Raw genomic sequence first — 20,941 nt, 5'->3', positions numbered from 1 at the left:
TCATTTTCTGTCCTTTTACCTTGTTTTATTTTTCCATGAGACCTAGCATTGTCTGGCATTTCATGGCATATTCATTGCTTTATTGACGGGCACTCCTACTGGACTATAAGCTTGACAAGGACCACAATTTGCCCTTGTCACTGCTGTATGTACTTCCTATAGAAGACCGCCTTTAACATAGTAGGCGCTCAAATGTTGGTGGACTGAGCGAATACCTGGGAAGTCATGGAGCCAACATGACAGTGACACGTTCATTCTTTCCTCAGATATTTCAGACCTACTCTATGCCCGGCCTCCAGCGAGGTGCTGAGAACACTCTGCACAAGTTACCTCTTTTATTCTCACGCAGAATGCATCATGTAGCAGGAACAGAAGGAAGTAAACAGGCAATTGTAGTGCAAGGTAATGCACACTTTCATTGGGGAAGTGCAAAGTGCTATTGGTGACTAACAGTGAACCAGCAGAAGCAGGGAGTTTTTTCAACAGGTAGGAAAGCCTGCAGGTCAGAGTGGGTTTGCACAGTCGAGGGAGCTCAATAAAACAGTAACAAACACGCTGTGTACCTGCGGGGACCAGGGGGAGATTAGGTTACAATGAAGCCGGAGGGTCCCGGCAGGACAGGCCATGGAAGGCATCGTACTCAGAATTGCGTGCTTTGGGCTATATTTCAGGTAGGGGCTAGTCTCTGGAAGTTCATTAAAATCTAAGGAAAAGGTGAAGGTGGGTCCACAGAGCAGTTCAGTTTGAGTGGAGTAAGGCTGTGGTAATAGAGGGAGGAGCTGGCAATCTGAGGTTCAACTCTGGTCATGGGGAAGCTTGGATAGGAATTGTGTAGACAGCGGGGATTCATTGATGGTTTCTCAACAAGGTGGAGGAGGTGTGATGAGCCAAGCCCTACTCTGAGAAGAGAATTCTGGCTGTAATAATGAGGAAAATTGTAGGGTTGTCAAGGTGGAAGCAGGGAGCCAGGTGGGTGGCAGTTGCACCTCCATGTGTCTTGGCGAAGAACCTTGTTTTAGTTAATCCCATAAGAATCTATCCTGCAGATCTTTGGATTTATTAGATGTGCTACTGATTAGAAAAGGGGAAAATGAAAGCCCTAGGGTGTTAAGGATTAATTCCAAAACTTCTCACTCCTGAGGCTTAAATTGCCACCTTTATCTACACATGGAACAGGGTACAGTCATAAATAGAAACAGGAAGTCACTGAAGGCTTGGGCAGTTTGGAAACAGAGTCCTAAGGTAACTTGCCAGATTCCAGGGGCTAAGCGTTGGCAGGGAAACGATCTGATTGTGGGTGGTGCCTAGAAACATGAGTTTCTTAATGCTGGAAAGGAGACATCTATGCATAAACTCACTTGTGCTGTCTGCATTTATTTAAGAATTCTTTATTGGGCACTTTATACGTTCCTGGAATGTACTAGAGCTGAGCAAACTAGATATAGTCCCTGCCCCGTGGAGGGGATGACAATAAAACCATCACAGAAGAATATAATTGCCAGCTACTTTCAGTGGTTCGGGGGACATGAGCTTGCTGGGGGCATTGGGGAAAGTTCCCTGCAGAAGTGACTTCCAGCTGAGGCTCAGTGCGTTGGGAAGGAGATGACTACGAGGGGATGCAGGAGAAGACAATGCAAAGCAGGGGAGACCTCGGGGGCCCATCAGTCCTGAGGTTCTCAGTTTTACTCTGTAGAAGCGTCCCTCAGCACCTTGGTCAAAAGGCAGAGACAGAGCTCTGACTTGCTGGGTGGAGTGAGCCCTTGTTTCTGTATTTTAACATGGATTTCCATCGAAGTCTGATGCAGGTGGCCTGTGGACCTCATTTCACAAAGCACACACACAGTCCGACTCTGATCGGGCTCCGTAGCCTGCAACATAGGTAGTGAGGGGAGAGACAGGGTTCTGTGTCCCTCCCCATTCCCAGGGAAGTTCTACTTATGTCTACTTTTCCTACTTTGCAAAATATGTATTGGACTATTATTATTTGTGTTTTCTCCAGCAAAATGCAAATTCGTTGTCTATATGGTTCACTTCTGTCACCAAGCACCTAAAATAGAGATAGACAGATGCTCCAAAATAAACAAACAAAAATACATACTTGAAAGAATGCATTGATGAACCAAATGTTTCAGATCTAAATAAATGCTTGAGGTCTATTAAGCCAGTCCAGCTGTCCATTTTACAAATGGGAAAAGTGAAATGCAAAGAGGATGTTTGTCTAAGGTAGCCCAGAGTATCATGGTGAAGTAGACGGTGGATTTATGATGCCTTTGCTTGAAGTTCAAAGCTTGTTCCTCTGGACCCAATGTCAGCCTTTAAGGAGGCCAAAATATTGGCAGCACATTGCCAAAAATGCAAGATGTGGTTTAAGAACAGTTCATATATATTTATGGACTTGAGGTTCATAATAGGCAATGAGTTTGCTAGACAGAATGTTGGGTTGAAAGTCATCATAAGTCAAATCTAATGTGCCCATAGTGTCATAGAGTTATATCTGGCTGGGTCCTTGAACCCTAGTTTCTTCATATGTGCAAGGGACATGATTATAACCATCTCCCAGGGTGCTTGTGAGTATTAATGTAAGGCAGCTGGCCCATATTAGGGGCCAGTATAATTTATGCGTAGGCATATGGATGTGAAGCATCAAGCATGTCCAATGTTGGAAAATAGGTATTATTTGTGCCTGAGTCTGTGGAGTTAGGTGTCTAAGCCTCTGCGTGAGAGAGGGGTTGGTACTCCCTGGAAAGTACCAGTGAGCTTGCAGTGGCTTTCATAGGATGTGGCCATTGAAATGTTCTTATGCCCAAGAACAATGACATTTGCTAGTTGTTTGTGGGGACAGCAAAACCGAGGACCCAAAGGACCACTCAGTGGAAAGGAACCATCTTTATGTGCTTTAGGAGAAAGAATAGAATTGAAATTCAGATTCTGGGGGAAGCCATGGGGTAGACGGGGGACTGACCTCTCAGTGTTTTGGACTATCATCCCACTAACCGGAGCTAAAAGCAGAAACATAGGGACTCTCTCCCATAACTGTCATCTGTCACCTGGTGTGCCCATGTGAAACTAACATACCTGTCAGTGGTTACAGTGACAAGCTCCCGCTGAAACATTTCCAGTTCACCTGGGCGCACAGAGGACAGTAACTAATGTTCCATACACGGTCTCTTTCCTGAAACTCGTTGTTTCTCCAAGTCAGTAAATACAGCAACAGCAACATTTCCAACCACCCTGTGGGCTCTGAATTCCCCCTAATAAGCATCTCCACCGATCAGTTACTCGATCTCCACTTCCATATCTTCAGACAGGGGTCTCCCTACTTCCCAGGGCAAGCATGTCAAACTCGCGGCCCGCGGGCCCCAGGCCTCATTTATTTGGCCTGTGTTAGCCTTTGAGTTTGACATGCTTGTCCTAGGGCATCCTGCCCTCTTCTGATTCATTCTCGCAGTTAGAAAGACTTGCTTTATTTAGTGGGGCTTTGCTTTTCTGTTGGTGTCTCCCAGACCTCCTAATTCTGGCTGTGAGAGCCATGTTTTCATGGCCTCACAATGTGCATTGTGTTCTAATGGAAAGTTGGTGCTATCTTTCTTCTTGTGGTGTTTGGGCGAAGACCTTTGGAAGGCCTTTGGCGCCCCAGATGGTATTTTTTCATCATTGCATACATTAAACCAATTATCTTGTTTAATCATCAAATCATAAATTCCACTTGAAACAGGTTTATTTCCATACTCAGGTGTTGTGATCTTGGCATTTTTTTTCAATCAGTTCCTTCTAATTTATATTTTAAAGGGTGACTTTATTTAGGCTCAAAGGTGCTCCAAGCAGGCGGTGTGGGAAAATATCCTTGTTTGCTAATTTGCTTTGGTCCAGTAGTTTTCAAATATTTTTAAAACAAGGAAGCCTTTTTTGTTAAAAAAAAACCCACAGAATTTACTGATTTACTTTTTGAGTAATTCAATCTATAAATCTTATAATTTGCTTTGGTCCAGTAGTTTTCAAATATTTTTAAGACAAGGAAGCCTTTTTTGTTTAAAAAAAAAAACCCACAGAATTTACTGATCTACTATTTGAGTAATCCAATCTATAAATCTTTGATCTGGCATATCCTTGGTATTCCCTTAAAACACATTATTTCACTGACTAGGTCAATGGGATAAATTAGGGGCAGCAAACTGTTCCTGTAAAGGGCCAGAGAGTAAATATTTTAGACTCTTGTGCAGCACCATCCATGCCCATCTGTCCTTGTCTATTTCAAGCAAGATAATCACATCTTATTAACCAATAGATCCTGTTGAACATGTAAAGTGAATGCCGATGCTCTCCCTGATAAAGTCAGTATGGGATTCTCCAGGACCCAGGGAGAATGAATCTGCTCCCTGGGGATGTGGGTGGTGAGTCATCTCCCCTGGGATGGAGGTTCTCCTTGAATGAGGGGGCTCTTCTCTATGACCTGAAGCCTAAAAGGGGATTAGCCCTGCCTTAAATTTCAGCCTTGGGTGAGAGGCCAATCTCTGTGGACAGTGAGTCACCAAAGCTTGAAGATGATAGAAGGGAAATAAACAGTCACCAAGTAGTGGGAGAGAGCAGAAAGCCTAGTTGATTTGTCTTCAACTTCCTTCCAAAGCAGAGACCACATCTTCCTGCAACCCAGGGCTCCCTCCTCAGAGGGTGAACCAGCTCCCATCCGCGTAATCTCTTCCAGGTTTCCAGTTCCTGTTGGAGCCAACTCTCCAGGGCTCACAAACACAGGGCATAGCTGTACTCCAGGGAGACCTGAGCCCACCCTCCAGGTGTGTGGGCTAGGGTTTGGCCTTACCATAGGGCGGTGATGGCGAACCTATGACACGCGTGTCAGAGGTGACACGCGAACTCATTTTTTTTGGTTGATTTTTCTTTGTTAAATGGCATTTAAATATATAAAATAAATATCAAAAATATAAGTCTTTGTTTTACTATGGTTGCAGATATCAAAAAATTTCTATATGTGACACGGCACCAGAGTTAAGTTAGGGTTTTTCAAAATGCTGAAACGCCGAGCTCAAAAGGTTCGCCATCACTGACTGCTCTATCCACTGAGCCAAACCGGCTAGGGCATGAGCTGGGTTTTAAACCAGCTCTGCCCCTCACAGCTGTGTGTCCCTGGAAAGTCATTTCCCCTCTCAGGGTCTCTGTGTTTCCATCCGAAGATGGAAGGCAGCACGAAGACCTTTTCTGTGGTCCCTTGGAGCTCTCAGAATTTGTGATCTGAAAGAGAGAATTCGTATAATTGCAGTGTTTAATGGGATTTATGATAATTGGAAAATAATTGCTGCTCCAAACTTTTATTAATCTATATTTAGTTATGAGTCATGCTTTCACAATAGATGCTTTGGAAATAAGCAGAGAGACAGATCGAGTAAACAGAATTTTAAATATTTTATTTATATGCAGTTTGTGTAATCCCTGGAGCCCATAGACATATTAAGATTATTTAAAAGATCCATTAAAAGTTATGTGTTATGCTACAAACTCCCATTTTAGAATGCCTTGCCAAGGGGAAATAGTGAACATTTACTGAGTAGCTACTACTGCCGGATTAATTGCATTCATTATGCTCACTCCTTCCAGCAACCCTGCCAGGTAAGATGGGATTCCTGTTGCACAGATAGGAAGCTCAGAGACGCTGAGCAGTGTGCAAGGGGTCACTCAGCTCATGAGTGGCTTTCTGCTGGGATTCAAAGTCAGGCCTTTCTGACTTTAGGCTTAGCTCCTCCCACAGTGCCAGGTCTCTGGGAAAGGACCTATTGTGTGTCTCCTTTTCAGATGCTCAGTGAACGAGCATTTGCTTTTCTTCGATATGGTGTAGATCACCCTTCTGCAGAGCACAGGAGGGGCTCCTGGCAAGGTGGATTGGGAGAGCTAACACTGCCCTCCAGGGATGGTGACATGTGTCTCTAGTGGCCAGAGGAGGAGGAGGGAGCAGGAGGAAGCAGGGATCCTTGAATCTGAGTTTCTGTCCCATCATTGGCGTGGGTTTGCCATATGGCCTTCTTGGGCCTGGACCTCAGTTTCCTCCACTTCCGATGGGGATAGCAGTACCTTCACCCCCATCTTCCAGGTTGTCAGGAAGATGGTGTATGTGGTGACAGAACTCTGTAAAGGACCGAGTACTACAGACCCCACAAAATCAAGGTGAGGGGATAGGACAGTGGATGGGGATGGAGAACAGTGGATCTGAGACCAGAAACCCAGAGCCCAGGCCCTCTTATCCCTGATGGTGCTGTGGCCTTGGGCAAGTCCCTTTCTCTTTGGGCCTCAGTTTCCTCTTTTGTGAAATGGCTGCAATCTCCTTGGATGATCACTCCGAAGCTCTTCCATCTGGCTGGATTCTGTATGCGGGGCAGGGAGGCAGCTCAGCTGACTGGGGGCCTCTCAGGAGACTCCAGCCCCTCCGAGGAAAAGAAAGCAAGCTGCTTTCCTGGATGAATCCCCATGACCCCCATAGTGGCTCCTGTCCTCAGTAATGGTGCTGCATGGAGAATCCCCTTTGCTCTTCTGAAAATGGTCCATTTGTAGGAGAGTTGGGTAGCTCCAAGTGTGCTTGTTGAGTTTCTACTGTTCCCTCTCAAGTCTCTGCTCAATGAGAAGCAGGGAGCTCACTTGTTCCAGGCGCTTTCCTGGGATGAGCTCCCCCCACTTCTTGGACCTTTATTCTCCCAGCGCCTTCAGAGTGGCTGCTGGGGTTAGTGTGGCTCAAAGTGCTGTTACTGAAGTGAGCACACTTTAGGCAATGGGAAGGCTTATATGCATATTGTAAGCAAGGGTTGTTAAGCCGATATTTTGTAATTAACATAAAACTATTCACATGCATGTCTCCTCATCTCTCTGGGGCCAACATGTCCCAGAGATCCACCTGGTTCCCACTTGAGTTCTGGGGCATGGAGCAGGCAGGAGATGTGTCCCAGGCAGGTGGCATGTTGTGGACTCCCTACTTGTTAAGATGCATCATTTCCACTTCACATGTGCCCTTGGGTTCACCTTTCCCCAAGTGTCTCTGTGTCTCTGTCTCTGTCTCTCTCTGTCTCTCTCTCTCTCTCTCTCCTGCCCTTGTTCATCTCTGGGGATAATTTGCTGTTCACAATAACTGAAGTGGTCCTAGGGTCCTCACCCCCAGCACTCCTTGTTCAGAGGCTTGTTTTTATTCTACTTCCAAATGATTTGTTAACACAACCAATGGGATAAGCCGCCAGGAGTAAACAATGCAAACATCCTATAACCGTAATCAGTAATGCTTTCAATAAACATTTATGGGGACCACAGTGTCTATAAACTGCTCTAAAATGTACCCTTGGATTAAATCAGACCACTAGAGAGCTACATATTTAGACTGTAATACATTTGACTCTCATGGAATTGCTCTACTGTATGGTTGCTTTGGCATATGCATAAGGCTATAGTGAGCCCATCAAATAAACATGGGGTATTGTTGAAGACACCCCCTACCAGCATCCACTACATCCACTTCTTTATTTGAAATTATGGAAGACTGTCATGTCCTAATGTAATATCCAGAACATCTGTGTTTCTACAGCAACTTTGAGCAACTGCTCAGTCATCTTCTAGACCAGCGGTCGCAAACCTGTGGTCCGCGGCCCACTGTTGGTCCATGAGGTCCAAAAGGTTGGCGACTGCTGGTTTAAGGAAACCTTGACTGTGTGGCTCTTTTGGGTGGAATTCTCTTTTCCCTTTGGCTGCAGGGAAGCTCGGAGACACTTGTAGTCCATTTTGATCAAGTGTACAGGACTCCATAGACTGAATTTTGCATGTTCATCTTAACCCAAAATTTATTTCATTTTTCTCTTTATTTTTTTCATTTTCTGTACTTTGAGTCTATATGGAATGTGTTTTTGGAAATCACCTCCAATTATTTCCATTATGAGATCAGATTTAATTAAAAATCAAGCTGAAAAACATGCTCTGTCAAGAAGAGGAGAGCTGCCCCTCACTTCTTCCCTCATCGTTAGTAGCCTCAGTTCTGGAGGAAACTCACATTCTCCAGCACTCACCCTGCCATTATGAGATCAGATTTAATTAAAAATCAAGCTGAAAAACATGCTCTGTCAAGAAGAGGAGAGCTGCCCCTCACTTCTTCCCTCATCATTAGTAACCTCAGTTGTAGAGGAAACTGGAGGAAACACATTCTCCAGCACTCACCCTAGGGGTGCTCTCTCAAGGCCCCAAAAAGTAGAAATTGTCACCCCCCATTTTTCAGGAGGAAACACAAAAGGAAAAATCTAAGCAATAGAAGCATTATTATACATGTGCCCTACGCAAATAATAAAACAATACCAACAGCAGCTTACACTTGTGTGTACCCTGTTGCAATTTACCAATAAGTTTTCCAACCATTATTTTATTTAACTCAGCGCACTGCGTGGAGATGCATGTTGTTGGTCTGCATGGCATATAGGAAGAAACAGGCTGGGAGGGAGCTTATAAACTATTGGTGCATTCCTTCAATTCAGACTCAGTACTTGTACTGTACATCACAAGGTTCAAAGCCCACCTATCCCAGAAGGTCTACCTACTGATGACATTTAAAAGATCACGGTTGTTTCCCTCTCTCTCCCATCCCACCATCCATCCACTGTCACCCAACTTCCCATTGTAGCCTCTCCTGTAAGCATAGTGACAGCTAGAATATTGATAATGCCTTTAATGCTAGAGCGTTATTGAGGCCTTATTATGTTCTAGGTACTGACTGTGTTTCATGAATGAATGCAATTCTAAACCAATCCCTCTAGGGTAGACATGCGTCCCCTGGATCACATCCACATTTCACAGACTATAAGCAAACTTGTCCTCTCTCTCAGCGCTCGCCAACTGGTGGTCCGCAGGCCACTGGTGGTCCCTGAGGTCCGAAAGGTTGGTGACCGCTGCTCTATTTCACAGATTTCTCCCTCCAGAGCCCAAGCTAAGAGATACAGAGCTGAAGCCCATCTAATACATCAGCTTATTTCTCTAGGGCACAGAGCCAGTTCCCAGTTCTCCTGTCTGTCTTACCATCTTTTCTCCTTCAGTGCCACCTCATGCTCAGTGTGTCATTGAATGGGTGTGTGTGCATCTGTGTGTGTGGGGGGGGAGGGGGGATGCACATGTGCGCACATACAGGAGAACAGAGCGTTAGTAAAAAGGATGAGTGAGCTTTCCTACCCAGGCGATGCTAAGCGTTGGACTGACCATCTTCTCTCCAGCCTTATCTGAAGTCCTGCCACCCTGACCCCAGTCTCCATCCATCCTCTGCCTATGTCATCAGGAGCCTCTGGCTGGCTTCCACTTCCTCATTGGAATGGGCCTTGCTGCAGCTACCCCCTGCCCCCCAGCCAGGATCCCTTTTTAATCTCCATCTAATTGGTATGCCTGTCCTGCTGGGAGGCCTAATTGGGCATGAGCATATTCCACGGATCCTGTGCCTTTGTGAGTGCTCCTTCCCCTCCAAGGGGAATTGACTTGCGCTGTGGGCGCAGAAGGAAGGATACGTGTTCCCTGAGAACTTACATGACATTGTTCCTGCGCCAGCAGAGCAGTTAGGCAAGATGAGGAGCAAGGCTTTCTCACTCTCTTTTATTGTGTGTGTGTGTGTGTGTGTGTGTGTGTGTTTTAAGGTGGAACGTTGAAATGGAAAGGGCACTATAGTTGGAGTGTTGAGCTAAGGTCTGATTTCAGCCCTGCCAGTCATTGTTGTGTGATCTTGGGCAAATAACTTAATGTCTTTGAAATTCAGTTTCCCCATTTGTGGGTTGAGTGAGTTAAATTTGATGACTTCTATGAAAGGCGTCAGTGATGCTTTTAGAACAGGGGTCATACTCCCTCTGGGCCAAATCCGGCCTGCCATCTGCTTGGTAAATAAAGTTTTATTGGAACACAGCCATGCTCACTTATGTATGTATTGTTTATGGTAGCAAAACCAAAATATTTACTATAATGGCCCTTTACAGAAAACAAGATTGCCTGCTCCTCTTTTCAAACTTAAGTGTGATTGGCTCATTGTTCAAAACTTTCTATTGACTTTCTATATTACTTAGAATTTAAAAATGAAAAAAATCTTTATCAAATCTAACTTATCTTTTTGAGATCTTTTAATTCCATATTTTGAGGGTTTTTTTTTTACTATAACTGTTTCTTTCATCTTATCTTGACTTATCTACTCATCTAGACCTGCCTGCTCAGTGCTCCCTAAACCTAGCGAACACATTTCTACCTCAGGACCTTCGCACCTGTTTTTTTTCTTCCTAGATCACTCTTCTGCCGAGTAACTCCATGGTCTCTTCATTTCCACCAAGTCTCTCCTGAAATGTCATCAAATCAGGAAGGCTTTTTCAACCATCTATATAAAACCACACCTTCACCCACCCCTGGACATCCTAATCTTCTTCCTCTGCTTTTTGTCTTCATATCATGTACGTCCCTCTGACACATTACACATTTGTCTCTTTGTTAGCTGTCCACCCTCAACTGCATGCATGATCCTTGATAGCAGGACTTTAATTTGTGTACTGCTCTATCCTCTGATCTGGGAAAATAGTAGGTACTCAGATTTTGAAAACCTAAATCCATTGTTTCAACTCTACTGTTGTTTAATTTTACTTCTGAGTGGCCCTGGTCCCATAAAGCCCTTCACCTGTGTGCATTTTGGTGAATAGTACACAGTAGTAGAATCCTGTGACTACCAGTCTTTGCTCCAACATCCCTATGATGTCACAGAGTCACGTGAACTTATTCTCTGAAAGGTGTTAGTCTGGATTGTTGGCCAAGAAGAACAGTTTACAGACAGAAGTCTAATAACAAAGTTTGGCACACAAGGCGCTTTGTCATGTGGTCCCTGACAAATTGTCTGTCTCTACCTCTTATCATTTTCTACATCCATGCATACACACACACACTCACACACACACACACACACACACACACACACACGAATGCTGCACACACATGCATCCCTCTCTCTCCATCTTACCTCTCCCATTCTCCTCCATTTTGATCTCATTCTTCCTGAACCATTCTTTCACTATCCTTGCCCAAACCCTACATGCCCTTTAAGATTCAACTTGTACAGAGAATTCTTGGACAGGTCTGCTTCCACCCCAGCCCCTCCTCCCGACTGGGTCAGGGACCCTCCTGTCCGATCGCTGTGTGACTAAAATGACCATTGTGAGTAGCACACCGCTGTTACGTGACTCTCCTAGTCATCCCCTTTTTGCAGGAAGATGGGTTCCTTAGGCTCGGAGCTCCATTGGTGATGTTGAGCATGGAGAGCCTGGCACAGAGCCAGCACTTCATAACAACCTGTCCAGTGACTGAGCCCCTCCCAAGAGCCTGGCCCTGCTCAGCAGGCCACCGCTCCCCCCCCCACTTAGGCCTGGCATCACCTGCCAGGGAGGAGTGGGAACCCAGCCTCAGCTTCCTCCCTAGTTTTCAAGGAAGCAACACAGAGGGCAGGCCCTGGGGTGTAGCTGTGCATATCGGGAAGGCGATGGAGGCTGTTAAACAAGCAAAAGGGGATTAAGTCATGGGCTTGTGCTTTGGTGGTGGGTGGCAGATTCCTTTGGGCCAGTCCGGCTTCTACTGTGGTTTTCATATCTACCTGTCAGTGTCTACATTAAAAGAGTGATTTATGAATCAGGATACTGGTTTCCTACTTTCAGCTCTTCCACTAACTAGTAGAGTTCTGTGACTTTTGTCATGTTGCATAACCTCTCTATGTGTTAGTTTTGAGAAATGTAGACATAGTCACATAAAAAAAAGTAACCCAGGATCATAAGTTATAAATAAAAGTGATATATATGTGATATAGTATTATCATGATAATATAAAACTATATATTCAGCTAGTATACTATATATGTCTATGTAATAGTTTCTATGCATGTATATATATATAATTCCATAACTAATGTATATAATTTAATATAATTCAATACATTTCAGAGATAATCTGATGAGGAAAGAATATTTTCTTCAGAAATATCTGATGATTCTCATTGCTTTCTATTTTTACTCTCACCCAAGGATATGTTTCTTTTTTTAAAAAATTAGAATTATAGAGAGAGATATATATATAGAGAGAAGTGGCCATATTGTGTAACCTAATTGTGAAAGTAACATTCAATCCCCTTCCTATTCTATTCTTTGGAAGCAAGTTGCTAGTCCACTTGTGCCCACGCTCATTGAGAAGAGATTACATGGAGTGTGAACACCAGGGGCCTAGGGTCATTGGGATTCATGTCCAAGCCACCTACCACACCTCTCCACTAGCTCTCACATCCCCTACCTTTCCCCATATCTGGCCACCCCTCTTGCCCCATCTTGTCAACATCTTCACCCCTTCTTCCTGCATCTCCTGTCTTGTTCAGCCCTTCCCATATGCGTTATGTATCCCCCTCACACTCACTGTGCTCCTGCCCTTTCCTCCACGTGCATAGCTGTGTGTGTTTCCTTGTGTTAACAGCATTTCTGTTTGTCTCAGTCCTGTGGGAACTTCAAAACAATAGTTTAGGTGTGACCTCCTCTCTGGAGCACCCCCAGGAGACCTGGGATGTCTGGGTTCCTTCTTCTGAATTCTGTAGTCCTTGATTTGCAATAAATTGGAAATTTCTCTTCCCTGCCAGACTGTGAGCTTCTTCAAGCCATGGGACCGTGACATGCCCATCCACCTTTTGTAGACATGATCCTTTGTGCCCTGCAAGCGTTCATTGAGTGCAGCGGATTGACTTAATAAGTACCCATGTCTACGATACTGAGCTCACTTCATTTAGAATTTGAACTATGCTATGAACTGTGGACAGAGGTTCCTTAAGCAGACATAGACTGTAGCTCTGAGGCTTGGAAACTTATTCCGATGTGAAAGCTTTCTTCAGACCCAGGCTCCTCTGCGTCAGGGATCAGGCGCCACCACTGAATTACCTGGGCAGGTGCGGCAGGATTCCCACACTCTTCTTGCTCCGTGCCTCGTCCTTCATTTGTCTCTCCCATCCTGTGGCAGGAGAGAGAGACCTTTTCATTAAACTCCGGTTCCCATCGTTTATCTATGCTGACCTGACACTCCTCTTGGCTGGTCTGTTTTTCTCAAGGGACCTAGAGCTTGTAACTCAGGCAGGTTGGAGAGCTGATTATTCCTGGGTAACTTCGTCTTTGGTAAGAACGGAGGTCATTACTAAAGCAAAGGGCACCTGAACCAAGGCCCCTTAAGTTCCTACTGGGATTCAGTGTGCATGCTCCTTGTCCATCATCCGGGAACCTTTAATGATTTCGGTGTCTGGAATTTGTGAGGGAATAATGCTATGAAGCAACGTTTCACACTGAATTAGTGCCTGGCAGTTTCCAGAGGCATTTTCACACCCTATGCTTCATGGAACCTGTGCTTCACAGGAGAGAGATACTCTTAGTTGGATTTTATAGATGAGAAAGGTAGGTCCAGAGAAGTGACATGCTCTGCTCAAGATCGCATCACAGTTTACAAGAGGCGGAGTGAGAGCCTGCTGAGTTGGACTCCCATGTTCAGTGTTCTCTGGTCTTGATCCATCTTATCATTAGTGAAGAGAAAGACCGAACCCCACCCCGCAGCCCCCAGGCTTCAGAACCCAGCTTAATTTCTTCCAGATTATAGTTGCTCAATGAATTCATGTTAAATTTTTTAATTAAACTGAGCTCTGTGCTTATTTGATTTTGTAATTGTCTTAGAATAGGTCTCAGTTTGCTTTGTGCCGTAGATCTTGTCCGTTGTTACATAGCCTGCCTCCCCCTGTGCCGCCCTTCTTTCCTTTCATCCATTCATTTGTTGGTTTATTCATCCAGTTAGCATTCTCATGAGTCCTACCATGTAACATGCACCATGTACCTAGGACTATCCCATTTCTGTGGTATCATTCACAGTCTAGTGAGAGAGGTGGATAAGCATGGAGACAACAGTGATACGTTTATATCCCTGCTGCTCTGTAAGCTACATGAGAACACGCCTGTGTCTCTCTGGTTCACCAAAGTCTCCGAAGGGATGAGAAGTGTGTTCAATAAATATTTGTTGGCTGAAGAGGATTGAGAGCTCCGGCTCTAAGTATCACTTGACAAATATGAAGAACAATTATAGTCACTCTCTCCCATAAGAGGGGTGTCTGGATGGTGGGTAGACTTTGGCTTGGGGTAGAGGTGGTAAGTTGCAGAGTCTCACACATCTCTCCTGCCCAGGGAGTTTGCCCGTTGGAAGGTGAGGAACACAGCCATCGAGAGGAGAGACCTGGTCCGTCACCCACTGCCCCTCATGCCGGAGTTTCAAAGGAGCATCCGCCTGCTGGGCAGGAGGCCCACCACTCAGCAGTTCATCGACACCATCATCAAAAAGTACGGCACCCACCTCCTCATCTCTGCCACCTTGGGAGGTAGGTCAGCAGCCACGGGGCCAGAGCCTCGTCATGACTTTGGGTCTGGGACGGAGGGGAGGGCGGGATGCCCTGGGATCAAAGCTGAACTGACATCTCTGCCATGGCCCATCTCTCCAAAGCGGATATTGCCACAGAAGCCAGGTGGTCTGGGTTCTCGTGGTCCTCTCAGAGCAGTTGCTTCTGTTGTCTAGGACCGTCTACCTTGACAGTTGACTAACTTCTGTGGAAGCATGGCTTCGCCTTGGAATTAGCTCAGTTTGTTGTTGGGAATGCTTCATTTGGTTATTGTATTCGTTCCTTTTGCAAGGTAGTCTAATCTGGGGAAATAATTAAAATGCAGGTGTTGTTTGGAGAATTGCCTTTGTTAATTTAAGTCTGCTTGAGAGACTGATAGTTTGAGGTTCGAATTTTACCAAGGGGGTATCATTTGTATCTTCTTGGAGTAGGTTACTAGGAAGGCCGATTAGCTCCATCCTGCTCAGCCTTGCCCATCCCTCCCAAGTCCAATCAGTCTTTAGGGGGTAAGGAGAAGAGGGGAGGATAAAAGGCAGCAAAGAAATGCAAAAAAGGGGGGACGGTAGAGACGACTGCAGTTAGATGCTCATGGGTCTTGCCTGCATGCATCATTTTATGTTATAAACTGCCATCCCTTGGTCATCAGCTTTCTTCTACCACAGTGACGGGGTCCACTGAAGTTTGAGAAAACCCTTTGGTGGTAAGTCACCATGCCACCTCCTCAGAGGTGCTAAGTGGCCTTTGGATAGGGCTTATGGCAGCTACACAAGATACTAGATGTCTTCTTCAGAGGAGGGGTGAGCACCATGGACCGCCGTGGTTCGTACACATGCAGGGAGGAAGTGGCTGTCGGGTGGACAGGAGCTGACCAGGTAGAGGGAAGGAGGGAAGCTTTCTAGGCTGAGCAGGCAGTTGCATTTTGAGGAAGATCAGATTAGGAAGTTGATGATGTGAGGAACGTGGATTGCTTTGGCAAATTCATTCATTCTTACAGTAATAGCTACTAATATTGAGTACATACTCATACCACACATTGTATATTGTCTTTCATCCTTCAAAACTGCACGTTAAGTCAGATTATCTGCATTTTATAGATAAAGAGGCTAAGACTTAGAAGAGTCTGGCTAGTATGTGACAAAGCTAAGTTTCTTTTCTGGTTTTGTTTTTTTTCCAAATTCAATATATTTAAACAAAAACAGAAAAGTTAACCCTTAGCTTTTAATTTAGGGCTTTCAGTCCACAAAGCCTGCACTAGTTTTCGACCCAACACCAGTCATGCATTGGTAATTCATCCACCAACCCACCCACTCCCCAAAACAGCCAAGCAGCATGCATTTGTTGCTTGTTGCTAGTCAGGGATCAGGTGAAGTCGGACTATGAATGTTAAATCATGGAGTATAAATTCTATTCTCTTGTAAAGTGAAAATAACTTCTACATTGAGTGTTGCATTAACCTGTAGCCCTTTTTTAAAACTTCTCCTACTTCCCATTTTACCTGAAAAATAAAATTGTTGCCACCAATTCAGTTCTTCCATTAGAGCCTGTGTTCTGTCTGAGTCTCTGGAAACCCCAAATGACAGACCTTTCTTTTGCGGTGAAATATATTTTTAATTTTCCAAGGCGAGGTGGTGAATTATTCACAGAGCCTTGCTCCTCTCCTGTTTCCACAGCACAACATTTTAAAATATGCAAAGCTTTGGAGTGAGTTCTGGTGTTGGACAGCGGGCCCTAGATGTTCCCTCCACGTGGAGGAGTGGGCAGGGGGAAGGGAAAGATTGACTGTTGATTGAACACAAGGCACCAGGAATCCTGTGAGGTCCTTCTCACGCTATCATTTCATTCATTCATTCATGGCAAAATATCTCTTAAGGGCCTCCTCATGCAGAGGGAGGGGAGGGCGGTGGGAAGTTGTAGTGAACGAAGGGGCAGGCTCTGGGGTTTGATAGCCTGGGTTCCCATCCTGCCGCCTGCTCCTCACCAGGTCTGTGTCCCCTTGGCAAGTTACTCTTCCTGTAAGCCGTGTCTTCCCCTTGTATAAATAGAGATAACTGTAGTACTTCCTTCATTTAGATTGTGAGGATTACATAAAATGATGCATCCGAAGTGCTCAGTGCAGTGTTTCGCACCTAACGAAGTGTTGCTATTGTTGTTGGGATAGTGACTGTTGATATTATACTTATCATTTAGTGGGTTAAGGAACCGCTCACTAGATGAATGGGAGACATTGAACAAATCATTTTTCTGTCCGGATGTGAGTTTTCCTGTCTAACTATAGGAGTTGTAGAAAATTTTATTCACTGTAATTTTTCCCAAGGAGAACTCTGTATCCGTTTAGGAGAAATGCTTTGATAAGCTGTTTGAGATGTCAGGTGAGTTCCTAAGGGCAAACTCAGACAACAACTGCAGTCCGTAAACTGTCACACGTGGGACAAGGAAATGCATTTGTATGGCTCTGAGGGAGAGGAAGTGGGAGAAAGGGAGTGAAAAAGAAGACGCGGAGGCGGTGGGAGGGCTGACAACTAAGACAAATCCATGGGATCCTCAATTTTTTGCTGAGATCTATTCAACTCCTAAAATGCTTGGCATGAGTGATTTTCTTATGGAGGGTGGTGAAGGGAAGTTTTGGGGGTGGAGGGTGACTCACAGGAATACCGGTTTCCCTTCGTTCCTCAAAAGATCATATTTTGGCCCAAAGGAAGCCCCCTGGAGCCTGGGTGTGTCTGTGTGATGTGCATGATAAGCTTGCAACATGCATAGACAGGTGTGTGCACGTGCCTACCTGCGCTTGGATATAAGTCAGCCCGTGTGTGGACCTCCCTGCACACTCAGTGCACACAGGCTCACTCATTGGACTTGTGCTTGTGGGTGCAATGTCCACATATGGGTATATGTGAGCTTGCACATGCACATGTGTGTACATTGCATGAATGTTTTTTTATGTACCAGGGTTCATGTTTTATACTTGTGTATGTTTGTATGTCTACTCATTTCCCACCCTGCATTGTGGGATATCTCCCCTTGGCTAAGAGGAAGGCTGAGAATAAAGTCACAGGGGTTCTGCAGGAAAGGATGAGGGGTACCCAGAGGCTACTAGTAGAGTTCAGACCCCCACCCTCCATCTGGAAGTTGTAGCCCCTATTGACTGAGAAGGCCAGGTGCTCAGCTCCCACCCCAGCCTCCCCCCCTCCCCCCACCACACCCCCCAGAGTGGCTGAGTCCACTTTTTTCCCCTCGACAAGTCTGGCTGCAGAGAGAGAGGCAGGGCTCCCCAAGGACAGATGCCTAGGAAAGGCCTCTGTGAGGTGAAGAGGCAATTTGCAGCAATGCCCTAATGGGAAAGCAACTCTAAACAGAACATTCTCTTAATAAACAAGAAATTAAGTCTTAATAATGTAGCGAGAAGCCCATTAACCCCTCCTGATCTAAAGTTTGGGGCTGCCAGTCCTCAGTCCAGAGGGACCCGGCTGATTTCACCTCCTCTCTCACAGGCCTTTAGAGCCTGAGCTGACCCTTTGAAGACTTATTTCCTCTGCCGCTTGCCTCTACCTTCTAACGTATTTGCTTAATTTAATCATTTACCTTTCCACCCATCTATCTCTTCATCTACTCAGTCAATCATCTATCCACCCATCCATCCATCTACCCATCCATTTATCCTTCAGATGATAATGGAGCATCTGCTCTTCTGACCAGGAGAAGCACCGAGTCTTTGTTCCCCCAGGTCGCCACCCACCACCCTGAACTCTAAGTCTGATTGCATCTAAAGTCATTTTTAAGCCAAACCTATTCAGGTTGCTATGCTGTTCAAAGGATGCAAGAACATGTCCTCTTTGATAACCAGTGATGGCTTCATGGGAAACTGCAGACAGGAGTGTCTTATTCTGAACTTAACTCAAGTGGAGGCATGGGAAACCCAGAGAGGAATTTTGGTGTTGGTGAACCTTCTTACTGGGATATAACCTCTTCTCCATTGCACTCTGAGAAACACAGTGCCTGGTATATGTAAGTAGTTAAGGAAAAAAGATTAGTTATTTACTACTATCTACTATATGCTGAGTACTGGGCTTTGTACAAGGGATAAAGAAGTGGCTAATATAGACAGTGTCTGACTTCACAGAGCTCACAGTTCAGATTTTTCTCTGTAACAAGCACATTTTTTTTCTATCTCTTTCTCTCAACTATGTCTTTATCTATCTATCTATCTATCTATCTGTCTATCTATTTGTCTATCTACTATTATATGTCTATCTCTTTGGCTGTCCACTATTCCATCCATCTATCTGTCCATCTAGGAACGGGTAGCAGAAAGAGAAAGAGAGAAAGGGAAGGAGGGAAGAGGTGAGGGGAGAGATGAGAAAAGGAAAAGGAGGAACTGGATGATGAGGAGGAAACAGAAGGAGGAGAAAGGAATGGGAAGGGGCCATCTATGGCAAATTCATCAATTTACAGAAGAGACTGAACCTCAAAGAGAGGAGGTGAGTCGTGAGATGCTGCTGGTGAGAAATACGAACTGGATTAGTAGGGGTTGGACTTGATGACTAAGAGTTTTTCTGTGATCTTTGTCTTAATGGGGCTTAGTGCTCAAAGCACCTGCGGTCTATTTCTCTTTCATTGTGCTCTTGATTTTCATTGGCAGAAGGAAATTTGGGCGAAATTAGTGGGAGGTTTGAGGGTCTTTTCAGCCTCCACGCTCTGGAGCTGTCCCTCCCACCCCGAGGCTAGAAGGGCTACCTGAGCTTCTTTCCTTTCTGTGCAGGGGAGGAGGCCTTGACCATGTACATGGACAAAAGTCGCCTCGACAGGAAGTCAGGGAATGCCACTCAAAGTGTTGAAGCTCTGCACCAGCTTGCATCGTCCTACTTTGTGGACCGTGATGGCACCATGAGGAGGCTCCATGAGATTCAGATATCAACTGGAGCAATCAAGGTACAGCCTGAGGGTGGGCTGGGTGGCAGGTTCCTAAGACAGCAGCACCGCAGCCCAGTGTTCTGAGAGTTGATGGGCAGATACAATCCCTGGCTTCACCCCCCATGGACCTTAACAGTACCCCCTGACTGATGTGGTCAAGTGCATGGGCATTGTCACGAGGGTGACCATCGGTACTGACTCACTGGGACAGCCCTGGCTATGGCCATAGCATAATTAGCAACAATCTTGTCATTCACTCTCAAAGTTCTCCTGTATGGATGATTTCCAGGCTCTGTCCTAAGAGAGGAAACTTAGGCAACAATGGGTAGATGATTTTTCTGAAGGTCACAGAGCTACTGAATTACAGTAATTTCTTTAACATTTGCTCAGGGGTTCATGGATAGAGAGTACCTTAACAGGGACTAGAACTCTAGTCTCTAGACCAGGGGTCAGTGACTATTTTCTGTAAAGGGCCAGATAATAAATATTGAAAGCTTTGTGGGTCATATAGTCTCTGTTGCTACAACTCAATTCTGCTGCTATTACACAAAAATTAGCCATAGACAATATGTGAACAAATGGGTGTGGCTGCTTGCCAATAAAACTTTATTTATAAAGACAGGCAGTCTGTCAGGCTTAGCTACATGATGCATTAGCCAATAGAACTTTCCAAGATGATGGAAATGCCCTGTGTCTGGTCTGGCCAAGACAATAGCCACCAGTCATCAGGGGTCAGGGAGTCCTTGAAATGTGGCTTCGGAGAAACTAAATGTATACATTTATTTCATTTTAATTAATTTTAATAGCCACACTAAATAGAGCAGCTGTAGACTTTTAATTCAGTGCCTTACTGCACGGGAACTTAAAAAAAACAGATTCCATTTTCAGTGCAATAAATTCAGGGGTTTCCTTTATAAAGAGAATAAGGGAGGAGGACCTTTTTGATATAATTAATCAATTCTGAGAGTTTCAGTGCAGATTTTTTGCCTCTCAATTTTTTAAAACCAGATTATACCTGCCTTGTGCTTCTCAGTCTTCAGTCTAATTTTCCCCCCTGAATAAAATGCAGACCTAGTCTGATATTAAGACTTCCTACGATGTTCCTAGGAAAAAAGTGTGTGTGTGTGTGTGTGTGTGGTGGGGGCAGGGGGGTGGGGGACAGTGTACAGGAGACCCGGGCAGAAGAGTCAGAAATTGTGGCAGGCAAGAGAAAAATGTGGCGGGAGAGAGTTACTGAAAAGGGGGAGGTAGGAAGGAGAGAAATAAATCAATTCAACAAACAAAGAGCCAGTTATCCGCGAATCTCCTGTACTGGGGGATTATGTGGTTGGGGAACTTGGCACAGAGAAGCGGATCTTGATGAAGCCGTCAGAGTCAGAGTGAAGCAAAGGCCTGGTTTTTATTATCATCAAATGGTTCTCTCCCCACTGGAAGGGGCCGGATTGAGAGATCGAAGCGCTGTCACCGGCTAATCCTCCTCTGTGCATCCAGGGAGTGCAGCCGGAGCGCTTTCTCAGAGAAATCTCAGCCCACTCACTGAGCCCTTCCCACAGGAGCCCTGTCTTCCCCACTCACCTGGGGCCTTGACTTTCCCTGACATTTCTT

At 45.2% G+C, this 20,941-nt stretch overlaps 1 protein-coding gene across 1 annotated transcript in view; it reads left to right on the top strand.

The window, feature by feature from the left end:
* The first annotated feature begins 350 nt into the window (after positions 1–350).
* The window catches only part of BRINP1 (bone morphogenetic protein/retinoic acid inducible neural-specific 1), a 73,020-nt gene continuing 52,429 nt past the window's right edge, over positions 351–20,941 (top strand). Inside the window, exons 1-3 of the mRNA XM_005880936.2 lie at positions 351–402; positions 14,189–14,410; positions 19,185–19,354. Of these exons, the coding sequence (XP_005880998.2) occupies positions 351–402; positions 14,189–14,410; positions 19,185–19,354 (444 nt within the window). The remainder of the gene's footprint in view (positions 403–14,188; positions 14,411–19,184; positions 19,355–20,941) is intronic.

The sequence above is a fragment of the Myotis brandtii genome, unplaced genomic scaffold, assembly GCF_000412655.1.
Source record: "Myotis brandtii unplaced genomic scaffold, ASM41265v1 scaffold658, whole genome shotgun sequence".
Taxonomy (NCBI): domain Eukaryota; kingdom Metazoa; phylum Chordata; class Mammalia; order Chiroptera; family Vespertilionidae; genus Myotis; species Myotis brandtii.
This window is presented reverse-complemented; position numbering and strand designations above follow the sequence as displayed.